We start from the raw sequence: 13,480 nt of genomic DNA, 5'->3' as shown, positions 1-13,480 counted from the left end.
GTTAGAGGTTACGATATTTTTTCCTTTGAATAAATGCACTCAAGTTATAGGTTGGACTTTTCCAACATCTACAGTGTAAGATTATGATGCTGGAATAAAATATTATTGTGTTTACCAGTACTGCCAACAACTGCAACTATAGATTAAGAAAATTGAAAGGTATCAAGTCATGAACTCTAAAGTATAATAGGTCTTAAAACACTTTAAATTCATTAGTCATCTTCAAATAGCTTTTAGCTGCCAGATAATCAAAATCAGTCCCATCTGAATTCCAACCACAGCATTAGACAGCAAAAAATCTACACAAAAACAGGAGTTGAATAATTCCTTCTTGGTGACATAATATTCACACAAATTATATTCGTATTATTTGTGAGAATATTAAATAAAAATTGCTGCCCCCTGCTACAATACGCCCCAGCTATGGCTGCATAAATTTCTAGGTCTACATGGAGGCAATAAATCTGTCACCAAGGGAGTGATACAAGATGAAACACAGTGAAGGAGTACACAGTCAAAGGAGACTTGTTCCTCTCAGGTCTCCTGCCTTTGCGGCTCTGCTTCGGTGTTTGACGCAGGAGGTGCCAGGTTGCACAAGCTCTGTGCTGTTGGCTTTTTTTCTGACGCATTTTACAATGCAGTGTTTTTCAGGAAATTGGAATTCCTCGAGCATCCACGTTCATACACTTACATCAAGTGTCTGCTTGGCTCTACATAAGAGATCATTCTTCCTCATTTGTTCAAGGACCAGGTGATATTCTTAAACAGACAAACTTCAGTTCAATGTTTGTTTGTGTGTTTGGTTAGTAGGAGTTGTATGTAATGTCTTTGCTGAAATATAGACTCTTGCTTAGCTAATGAGACCTCATTTGTCAGTTGGCGCTACACATAAAAGTTTGACAAAAGTGTTTTTTTCAGATTTTTAGGTTCATTATTTCACTCCAGTGAGGTGAAAACATATCACGAGGTAAACACACACAGCATGCTTCTTATGTTTATTCCTGCAGTTGTGTGTAAAGTCAAAATGCTTTTCCCTATTTATGCTGAATCTGTCAATTATTATTTATAAAGCTGCCATCCTCTGTCTTGCTTGAATGCTATAATTTTGTAAGCCTCCGTCTTGTTTATTCTATCTGGGACAGCTTGTTTGTTTTCTAGACTGCCAGACAGACATAGGGGATGTTGGCAGGGGCTTCATTTTTACATCAAAATCCTCTGGCTTTCTGTCTTTTTACTCACTGGAATCTTGTCAAAGAAAAGAACAGCGTGATTTAAAGCAACCGTTTTTCGTTCATTTTGGTAATGAATAGCCAATGGTGATTGGAGGTGACAGTCCTGAGTCGAACCCCATTCTGCAAAGCATTACTGATCACCCAGAGTCAGTCAATATTGCTCTTGCCCTGCTGACTAGATACTGATGAATGGGATGTATAAGCAATTGTGTCTGTTCAGTGTGAAGTAGGTCTTGTGTACACATGCTTTTGTATGTTGAGGCTTTTGTGTGCTCCTTGTAGGCTACATTGAAAGGCAGGATGCTATTTGAAATTATTTAAGTCTGCTTTGCTGCTTGAATTTTTTCATTTGTTTCAATGGTTATTATTTTTAGAAGTTATTGCACACTCCAAACAGCAGGATGTATACATTTCTTTCCCAAATTTCTGGTCTTCTTCTCCTCTTTTAGAATAAGATTTCATGTTCCCTGCAGGTAACAAGTGGAAGTGTGTAAATCAGGTACCATGGGAAGTCAAAATTGCCTCTAGTTTAAAATTTCATGACTGCATTTGCAAAGACCGTAAATATCTGTCTTTGCTTGATGATGAACTGACCAGACTTCTAATATTGCTGCCTGTTACTGTGTTTTGCAAAGGTTTTCATACCGTTTGAATCAAAGTAGTGCATAACTGGTGCTCTATGAAAGTACTCATAGGATGAGAGTACTCAGTTTTTGATGTAATAATAATAATAATAATAATAATTATAATAATAATAATAATAATACTTTAACACCCCTGAAAACCCAGTCCAACTGTAACAAGTCACCTTATCTATAAAAGGAGTGCATGTGTTTGTAATTCGAGTTATGTGGAAAAAAACAATAGCACTTCTCAATACTGAACATACCACCCCCATGGTGACCCACAGTGGTGGCAGCATCATGCTGTGGGGATTTTTTTTTCTTTAACAGGGAAAAAGAAATAGATCAGAGTTGATTTGATGATTTATTGAGACAAATACAGGGTAACACTACATGAAAACATGTTTAACTCTAGAAAAACCTTGAGGTTGTGGGGAGCTTCACTTTCCAGGCAGAAAACAACCCTAAACATACAGCCAGAGCTGTATGCTGCAGTGAAATGGTGTTTAAATCGAAGCATAGTCATGTATTAGAATGGTCAGATCAAAGTCCACACTTAAACACAATTAATATTCTGTGGCAAGACTTGAACATTGATGTCCAATGATGTTTTCATTCAATTTAACGAAGCCAGAAAAGAATAGGTGAGAATTTTACTCTTTGTATATCTAAATCCATTCAATCCAATTATCCCTGAGGATTCAGTCACTTTTTGTCTTTCATCCCAATTTCAATAGTGTAATCCTAGTTATAAAACAATGCAATTAAGTGCAGTATGCAGCTTACTGGTGAGAAAAGTTTTCAATCTAAGGCAACACAGGCAGTTGATGCAGTAACTTGGTCAGTCCTTCTGATCTAGCACCTTCATGCAAACTAAGTGTTCTGATCTGACATTTTTTAATTGTGATTGTCATATCTCATCTTTTATGTAATGACTTTAGATCCTGTTTACCCATGCAATGAAGAGGTTTTTACTTGGCTCGTCAGTGTAACCATTAAAAACAGACCTGCCTAAGGCCACAGCTGAGCAGAGTTAAAGCAGAAAATAGCCTAATCACTTTGGCAGCTTCAATGAACGGACTCTGTTCAGTGCTTCTGAAATGGATAAACCAATAGAGCAATGCCAAGAAACACATCCTACTGTTTGGCCAAGCGTTGGTTAGACATTAGTCACACATGGTGATGCATATCTTGACATTCATGTCCTGTATAGCAACAAGCAAACACTTAATGAGTGTGCAATATGTGCAGCAGTAGTCTATTTTCAAAAGTATTTTCTAAAATATATGTATTTAAAAATATTTCTGTTTCAGTGAAAGACAAAATGTGTCATATGAATGAGAAAGTTATCCTCATTTCATTTCTGAGGCTGAAACAAAAGGTCTAATGTCTAAGGACTGAAAAAGTACTTAGACTTTTTCTAAGTCTAAGTACTTAGACTTAGACACCTTGTATACAAGGTGTTGATCTATACACCTTGTATTCATCAACTTGAACATTTGCACCTCCCTTTGTTGCTGTTGAGTTGCATTTGAAGCTTTTTAAAAGGAGTGATTTTAAATGATTAAAATCAATTAAAATCTTGAGTCTCCAAGAAAATACTTGCCTTTCACCATGTATTTTACTCTACTACAAATGATCATTTATAGTTTTATATATAGAAAGTTAATATTCTTCAATTTTAAATCTAGAAAACTAATGACCTACATCATAAAGATTCATGCAGCATAGATGCTGGTTTAAGAATGAGGTCGTTTGGATAAACATGGCTTTTTTATGTGTAATAAAATGTATTCGTTTAATGTTTTATGTCTGTCTGTATTTGACAGTTTTTGTCCTGGCTGCACATCTATTAGTGATGTTCCCTTGTATGTAATGGGTGCCAAGGCTTTTTTGTGTGTTTTGCCCAGATTCCCTGCATACCATCACAGTTCAAAAACATGCATGTTAGTGTTAATTGGAGATTCCAAATCTCCCATTGACCACTGGAGACAGACACCAGCTCCTTGTGTCTGAGTACAAGTGAGTTTTTCTATCCTAATTTGTTTTTGCTGTCAGAAATTAGTGTTGTAACAGTACATAATGGTTTCCTGAACTGTGAATGAGAAATGTAAACACATGTGCCTGCTCCTTTTTGTACATACAGTGTTGTGTCTATAAATGTCATAGCAACGCTTCTCACACAGCACCAAGCGCAGTGCTCTGTTTGCACAGCAGGCAGGCGTCACAGGATCGGCTTAGTGACATTAACGTCATTGGTACCAGCAGTGTGCAGCACGCACTGGTACCCCCTCATCACACAAACACGTCGGATTGACTTCATAACATATGTGTTACAGGAAAGAGGAATATGATTGGTGGAATGTGTATGATGTTCTGTTCTGCCTCTGTGCTTTCATACAAGTTGTCGAAAAATGACAAAGGCACTTTATACCCGGCTTTAAAAAGTTCTTTGATCAGTAATAGAGCTCAAAGAACATAATTTCTGAACATACTTGTACTGTTTCGCAAAATGAACTTTCAGCTCACAGCTTGGTGGATTTGCTGACAAATTGTTTCTGCTGCTAAAAAGAACTAAGTCAATTTGGCATCATTGTGGGTTGTATGACTGGACTTACTGGTGCATCAAGATCAGGGTCTGGACTTTGGGAATTGCTAGACTGATCTTTAATTGCCTTTAATAAGTCCAGCTCAGAATCCTGTTGAACATCTATGAAAAGATCTGGAAATAACAGTATTGAGAAGGAATCCGACTTGTCCAGGGTATACCTCGCCTCTCGCCCATTGACTGCTGGAGATAGTCTACTGGGGATAAAGCATGTAAGATAATTGATGGATGGATGGAAGGAAGGACGGACGGACAACCCTTCAAACCTGAGACAGCTTGGACAGTCTGCTCAGGAAGTTTGGTTTCAAACTACCATTTGGCAAATGCAGATGTTTGCTGCAAAAGTGCTACCACACAATATGACAATCTTTGTGTTCATGTCATTTTTATTTCTTTAATCATACAAATTATTTAAAAATGCCATAAAGACTAACCAATGTATAATCTGTAGGCACGTAGCACAGAGAATAGATCATAATTGTATCACAAATGGAAAGATCAAAGTTTTTCCAGCTACAGATATTATCAGAATGCAACTCCAAATCAATTTGGTGGCTGGATTTTGTTACCCCTCTCTAAATTTTAAAACAAGCTAACGAAAACAAAATGAACAAAAAGCCCAATTTAAAGTGAGTGAGATTATTCTCTTTGCAAAATCCTGCATGTCCATTGTTCTGTCAAACCTTGCATTCACCTGTATCTATATTGTTTAATAACTGAGCCAGCTATGCTATAATCATTTGGATCTGCTTCAAGTAGTTAATACCCCTTCAATTAAACACAGACACTCACTTTAAATGATAAATGTTTTGCACAATAGCAACAACATTGTGCAAAAAAATGACTAATTATGTACCTGAATATCAAACCAGGTGCAAAAATTGTTGTTCCCCATTATTTGCTCTTGTGATTTTAGCAATTACATCTCAAAGTTTCCTTGCTGCTTTCATCTTTGTGCACAAAGACTGTTAGACCTGCTTTCATCATGAATCCTGGTAGTTTAAATCACAAGTAGACATCTCTATGAAAGTGAGCTCACACCTGGCATTAAAATGCGTCACCATCTGTAACTTCTTAGTCTCTATGCAAATAAATACTTTGTCACATCGTTAGCTGCCAGCTGAGCAAAAAAATTGGACAAGAACAAGTCTACTGATGTTTAATTGACATCATAGTGCATCTAGTGTCTTGGCTCTCTTATTTAACCATTTATGTGTCTCAGATTAAACAGGATGGAAGCTATTATAGAACCTCTTACAGACATTTTTAAGCTTGCTCATTCAATACATATATGCTAGAAAAAAGAAGCATGAAATAATTAACACCCTCTGCCACACTACTGAATATCTGTCCATGTTTTAATCCTTTAGGTAATCACCTTTTTAATGCATCTAAAAAATCACCGTAGATGTGATTTTTCTGAACCTGACTAAAAACTCCAAGGCACAAGAATTACAACTCTGGGATGCCATATATTCTGCAAATATGCACCACTGAAATCAAATGCCCTTAACTGCTGCTAAAATCTTGCAGCAAATACCAAACAATGATAATATTAAATCTAAGCTCTGTCTGCACAGGTGTAAGTTCTGTGCAGACAGAGCTTACGCTGTGCTAAGCGTAAGCTCTGTCTGCACCAATGAAGATTGAAGCCGCTGTAACCAATGGGAAACTGACTTACTTTCTAATTAATTTAGCCAAATTAGCTGAACTTAACTCATTTAAATTAGTTAAATTATAACTCTGTATGGATCAAAGTAGACAGTGACATCAAGGCAGCTATAGCATTCTTCATTCTCATGCAGGTAAATACTGAACTCTGCACCTTTCAACCCAAAGCAGAAGTCAAACATACCTCTAATAAGACTTGATGTTTGACAAAATGTGCCCAATTTCCTTACATTTAATTAACATGTTTTTGATAAACTTAGATGGAAAGCAGTGTGACACCTGGAGACACCTACATTTGATCTTGTTGGAGTAACAATAATTGTCTCTGCAGAGGTCAAAAATTGGAGCTTCTAAACTCCAGCTTGAGTTCAGAATCAGTTTTGAAGTTCCATCTGAATTGCATCTCCATATTCTGGAGTACATTGTATTCATAATATTTGTGCCCCTTTTAATGTTAAACAACAAATTAGCTTCAGGCTGCAATGCACCCCATTTAGTTACGCTATATTGCATTGACACACCCGCTTTGCAGAGCAGAAATATTCGCAGTGACTTAACACTGGGGGTGAGTTAAAGGGTAAGTCTGAGGACCACAAGGACTGATCACATCTTTTGGGCTCCAATCACAGCGGCTTTGTTCACAGTAGCTGCAGAAATTAGCATAATAATGAATAGGTCATATCAAGTTGATCTGAGCCCTGCTTTCTAAAGATTTCTTTCTTCTGGAAACTATGCAGCTTGTGTGTGGCCTTACTCCAGGGTTGTAGATCGCACATCAGGGTGACCAAGTGGGTATTTCCATTCACAGTGTTCTGAGAATGTAGCTGATAGTGTGGCAAGATCGACCCGTTTAAAAGTAAATGCATCCCCCAGTCATATTTAGTGTGTTCACGCCTGTATTTAAGGTGATCCACTGACCTCTAGATCTGAACAAGGTATTAAAGTGATCTACTAGAGATGCAGGTCACATGTCTGATGTTAACAAGATCAGATCAAATTTAATCTCCGCCATGAACTCCACTTTTTTTATTAAGGAGAATGCTGTGAGAATATAAATATTGAATCGATCCGCTTCCATTATTAGAGTGAGTAGTTGCTTTTTGTTTTCTGTCTCTGTTGTGTGTGGTCACTTTATATCATGTCATGAGTGATTTTCCTGTCTGATGTGTTCTGATGTGTCTCCATCCTTGATTAATATGGCCAGTAAATGACTTCGCTGAATATTGTGGGCTGTCCTGGTGAGGAGAGATAAAGGCATTACCTCACTCTGTTACTTTTACTCCTACTTATAAGATAAGGAAGGTCACATTGTGAATAGTTCAGCAGCCTTTATTCTAAACTTTCCGATAAGTCTTTATTCCACTAGGTAAAACTATTTAGCTTTTGCAAGCAGACAGTTCACATACTAATGATTTGTTTACTATAGTTGTCTTACTCTACAGTGATGATGAAGTATTTTGTTTTCTCCCCACGTCTGTTGTCCGAAATTAAACATTGTCATTCCAAACTTATGCTTTCCTTCATTCCTTTGACACCTTTTTTTTAATGGGTACGTAGTGGATGCATTAAAAAAGTGTCCTGAAAACCATTTAATTTCACGGACATTTGAAAGAAAGAAATTGTGGCTCCATCATAATCGCCTTTGTCTGCTCTGGCATGTCTTTGCCTTCCAGGATATATAAAGCTGTCTGGCTGTTTTAGCTGAATTCAATGCAGCTCAATCACTCTCACACATGCATACGCAAATGTGTGTAAACACTAAGATAATATACAAAACAGATGAATCTTGGTGTGTGGGTCTTTTTCTGTACATTTCTCCTCAGGCCTCTGGCTTCATGTTCAAGCTGCTGGTCCTGACTGTATCCTCCGCTTGGCATGACATCTGTGGCTCCTTGGTCTCAAGATATGTGCTGGCTGGAGCACAAAGCCTTTTTTGTGACATTGTGGATGAAACAATGAATATGCAGATATTTAATCTAAGAGCATTATAATCTCCTGTAACTGCGACGTACGTTGGCGTACCTAAAAATATATTTTATGAACACGAAGAAGCCTTTTTAGTGAGACATCAAGTCAAATCTAGTATATGAAGTATCTATGATTCGCAGCTTTTTTGTATTGTGTATGTATTGGGATGAAGTCTGTGACTGCATGACCATCAAGTATATTTATAATTGCTGTTCTATTGCTGGAAATTGAAATGATATTATCTTTTATAATTAGCCCAGATTTTTCTGACTCTTTTCTTTCATTACCATTATGCAGTGGTAATGAAATAAAATGTCCAGAGTTCTCAGTAGGCTTTAATCCCTCAGACACTAAGAATAAACAATTTTGGGCTTTTATGGGTCGTTGAATTCGATCCAACTAATTAAATATGCAGTTGTATTTAATAAATTAGAACATTATTGAAAAATTGATTCATTTAAGCAACTTGGATCACTCAGTCATCACCAATATATTTTTTTACACAAAAATGTGGGCTTGATCAAAAATATGCTGAATACCAGCTAAAAGGGTTGAATTTACCGTTAATTTGACAAACCTCATCAGAACACATGTTCTAATGTATTGAATATAACTGTACTATTGATACGTAGAGCACTAACACATGACAATTTAAATGCATAAACTTAAACAAAATACTTGTGAGCAGTCCTTTGTGACCACAGTATTGCACCCCCTGATGAGAAAAGGTTTTAACATGAGTAATTCATCACACACTTCCACATCTGTCTGGGGTAATATGCAGGAACATTCTGATTTTTGTTCTTGTCTTTGGATAAAAAATATATTTTTAAGTGCTTCTTAAGATCAGTGTGTCTGATCCTTTAGTGTGTTTTCTGCTTCAGAAAGATAGTAGTATACCTAAAGTTTTTCCAAGGTGGGAACAGAACAGCCAATCATTTTCTGAGAGGTGTCACAGTATGTGAGCATACTTTCAATAGAGCTATGATAGAAAGCCCTCGGCGGCTTTCTAGAGAGGTGGTTCCTTCTAACGACTCTGAGGAAATACAGCCTGCTGCTTCTTTTTTTATCAGATCCATATTATTTATCAGCTCCTTGTCAAACTTGACACCCAAAAATCAGTGTTCTGATGCGCCAGTTTACATACTTTGAATGTCTGTTTTGGTTCTTTCATTCTTGGATCTGGTAAATGTCTCAACACCACGTGGATATCAACTCTGCCTCCTCCCAACAGGCTAATAACTCACTCCCCAATGACCAATAACTGTGATGTTATTGGTAAACCATATGAGAAGTGTATAGAGTTATAGAGGTCATTCCTGCAATGTTTTATTAGCACTTGCTAAAAATATTTGGCAATGGCGAAAATATGTGTTAAATAGTTAAACCCACAGCATTTTGGGATGGCCCAATACGGTGCAGAGGAACCATGAATTGATCATGAAAATACTGATGGAAACATGAAAAACTAGTAAATATAAGAAGGGCTTGATATGTGTAATCCCAATAAAGATTTTTTATGATGATTATTGAGAAGGATGTAAATAATACTCAGCTTTTCATAGAAAACAAATGGAACAGAAATGCTTGCCTCATTTCCTATCAGAATCAAATTTTTGATTAAATGAAAAAAAAATTTGAATATCTCAATAACATAAATATTTTTGTGCTTGACTGTATATGGTGTCTTAGTTTTGATCCTTAATTCATGAGATTTTTATTCATGTCCAAGCACTCCATGGTAGATCCGCTTAACTGGAGGTCAAATATTATATTTTACCGTTTTGGAAAGGCAATGAAAGTTGTTATTTCTAGTGTTTGAAATGTTGAAAAACCACATGTTTGGATTCAGATAAGGTTGAGTCATTTGTGTGTCAAATCCCAACATTTTTTATTGAATGGTTTGAAAGATTTAAAGATGATTTCTTAAAAAGATTAAGTGTGTTGTAGTATTGGAGTCTACAGATCATTGTAGAGCTACTGAATAGAAAATGCAAATTCACAAGCCATCTGGCTGGTCACACTACATGAGTATGTATTATTTTGGCCATCACTGAAAGCTCTGTGGCCTTTGCTAAATAATAGCTAAACAGTGTGAGATTATTTGAAGTCAGAGCTGATTTTTGCACTCATTTTGTATTCTTAAGCTGCAAATAAATCAATCACTCTGCACATGAAACATAGAAAATCTTTGTTTTTACTTGTCCTTTTTCAAACAACAAATGTATAAATAAAAGCCTGCACCTCTGCATAAAGGCAAAAACCAATGTTGAGCAGCATTGCACTGCTAGTTTTTAGTGCACACATGCTTAGTGGGAAGAAAAAATCTATTAGCCCCATGATGATGCTGCAGATCTGCCTTGTGTCCCAGTGACATATAAAAATATGAAGCAGTAAGTAAATAACTCTCCAGCAAAATGCTGGCATGCAGCAAATGCTGTATAATTCCCAAATTACTTTATATAGTCTACTGCTATAAAATTACATAGATGTTACAATGACTGGATCATGTTGTTATGTTGATTTCGTTGTTATTATTTTATTGCACATGTTGAAGAGAAATGAGAATTTCTTTTTCCTTTTAAAAAATGTAAAAACCTTCTAATTATTGAATAGAACTTTAAATTGTACATACTTCATCCCCCTAGAGAATTTTAATTTGACTTGACTTTAATTTAAATTGTAAGTAAACAAATAACATATGCAACCAGGCCAGGAAAAATGTGACAGCAGATTAACATTCTGTTAAGAAATTTTGTTATCAATACACTCCACCACTGACAAAGTTTAACTGCTCATCTTTATTCTGTGGAGAAAAAAAAGTTGTAGAAATTTAAAATTGTAGAAAAGCATAATTCACCGCCCACTATGCACATCTTTACACGTAATAACATGTCCTGTATTTGAAGATAAGTTTGTAACGACTCTAGACATTTATCAGGCCCACCACCATGGGTCTAAATCCGGTGAGTAGGCATGTCTCTGTCTCTGATTAAACAGGAAAAAGGCGGGTATCCTCTGAAACCTCTGATTGCCACTTCCCATACACACGGATATGCCCTGACCTAAAAAGACCCGTTCTGGAGACTGTTTCACTAAGATCGACATTCTCCACCTTCTCTTTTTCGCTCATTAAAAACATTTGCTTGCTTCTAGTTAACTGTCCTCGCCATCTAACATATTTTACCCATGGGAACAAAGATTGTTCTCAGTTTAGATGTCAACTCTCTATCAAGTGCTGATATTAATGCAGTATGAAATAGCTTATAGTGAAACGTTTAACCTCTGTTTGAGAATAATCAGCCTCTAATTGCATCCATGATGTATTACACTCTGTCATATGTCCAGAGCTCATTGAGTACGGCCATATATGTCAGAAGGAAATAAGCTTTGTCATGCACATTGATTGCTTGTTTTTAAAGTCCCTTTGACGCTTCTGCTTATTGACAGCTCAGATGACATTTTAAATTATAGTGCAGAAAGATGTTACTTCTTCCACACATTTTTTTTCTTGGGTTTTCGACAAAAACCGAGCGGTAGGTTAAAGCAATAAATTCTGTGGTTAAAGGTTTTTGAGTTCAGAAGTTCATTATACATCACCAAGCCGTACAGTCTAATCAGGATTCCAGCTGGAGGTGTAGCTGGACACCGACCCTGAGAAAAGACTTTGTCCTCTGCCTTATCATCAGGGAGGCTGGCAGGACAAAAGGCGAGGTGATGTTCTCTGGCTCATCTAATAAGGAGGTAATTTTCTTGGCTCATCTTAAAATGTACTGTTAATGTAATTAGCTTTGTTCAAATAACATTCACAGAGCACATCTTTGTTAAAAGGACATGACAGCCTCTTTTTAATCAGATACTGTCACTTTTATCCCACTGAAAAATCTTAAACACGCGTAAACTTATCAAAGCTTTCAGCAAAAACTTTAAAGGCAGTGTTGTTGTTGTTTTGTTTGTGAACTGTTGGCGAATCTGACAGCTAGAGGATTCTGTCCTGGAAACCTGCCTGATCTCTACAGCTCATGGTTGAAAGATTTAATAAAGGTCTGTGAATAATTCAAGTTCACTAGTAATAAATATTTCATTTTGGATGGCTGATGGCCAGACAGGTAGTTTTTGACAGCTCTTTGTGTGTTTGCTCAACATTCTTTTTGATTGGAAGAGGATTCCTCCTTAAACCCTCATAATGGAGAAAATGATTTCCTATATTTTCTTCTATAAATTGAAAGACAAACTCCCTGAACTGCTTGTGTTTAACAGAAGACCTCTAAATATTTTATATTTGAGATGTTTGACAAGTACTTAATGTAGATCTCACATTTTTATTTCTCATAAAGTAACCAGTCACCAATAAAATTGCATCCCACAGGTTTTAAACGACACAGTTGGCACAGTTGAAACTTTGTTTGAAAGTATGTCACTCAAATTCAAAATCCAGTATTCCCAGTTATTGCATTTTTTGACAACTCCTTTGGTGTTATTCACCCATTTCTTCTGCTCACTTGTCAACACAAGCTGAACCTAAAGTTAGTATATGCAGATCAACTTTGTAAAAACTTGAGCTGTTAGAGCCAACTAAAGTATTTGAAAATATAGCATAACACGATTACAGTACATACCACTTCTGCAACTCATTAAGTAATGAGAAATATTATGTTGCAAGTTGATTGAAGATTGATGATGGTGCTATGTGCACTTGTTGAGGATTATGCATGCAGTATAACTTCAGTGCAAGCTTTAAGTTTAATGCTGTGTACAATATGACTCTTCTTGTTGTCTTCTTTGTCTTGGATAAAGAAAAAAAATCTTGCTGCCTTTATGCTTCAAATTACTTGTGATGTTCTTCATAAAAGTCGAAGCTCTTTGTTCTGTTATTGCTAAAATAACAAAAGTTCTGTAGCTACAAAAGAACCGATGGGTCAGTGTTTGTCTTTAATCTCTAGCAAAGTTTTCCTTTTTGCACTTTTCTTGAAAGGCTTTGCACAGTTCAGGGATTTACAAAGATCCTTTGTTGCGAACTGTATCTAGCAGTAATATGAGAGTTTTTTTTATTGTATTCCTTCAGTTTTATTTTGTCATGGAAATCTTCTTTTTCCTTTTACAGACATGGAACTCGTTGTGCAGGCGAAGTTGCAGCTATAGCCAATAACGGAATATGTGGCACAGGTGTGGCCTTTAACGCAAAAATTGGAGGTGAGTGAGAGCAATTCGTTTTAACAAAACACCAGTGACACATAAGGCCTTAAAACAAGTCTTTTTTTAATTTCAATAGTATAATATCACACACAGGCTAAAGCCACTGATACAAGACAAATTATCTAACAGTGTAATAGAAAATACATCCATGATTCCTTCACATTCAGAAAAAACATATACTG

General features: G+C 36.4%; 1 protein-coding gene across 3 annotated transcripts in view; it reads left to right on the top strand.

The window, feature by feature from the left end:
* Window positions 1-13,480, top strand: part of furinb (furin (paired basic amino acid cleaving enzyme) b) — a 131,314-nt gene that overhangs the window by 82,952 nt on the left and 34,882 nt on the right. For all 3 annotated transcript variants that reach the window (XM_032584819.1, XM_032584829.1, XM_032584838.1), the window contains one exon: window positions 13,207-13,295. In XM_032584819.1, the coding sequence (XP_032440710.1) occupies window positions 13,207-13,295 (89 nt within the window). The remainder of the gene's footprint in view (window positions 1-13,206; window positions 13,296-13,480) is intronic.

This window comes from Xiphophorus hellerii, chromosome 2 (assembly GCF_003331165.1).
Source record: "Xiphophorus hellerii strain 12219 chromosome 2, Xiphophorus_hellerii-4.1, whole genome shotgun sequence".
In the NCBI taxonomy this organism is placed as follows: domain Eukaryota; kingdom Metazoa; phylum Chordata; class Actinopteri; order Cyprinodontiformes; family Poeciliidae; genus Xiphophorus; species Xiphophorus hellerii.
The sequence above is the reverse complement of the archived record's forward strand: the minus strand, read 5'-3'. Positions and strand labels throughout refer to the sequence as shown.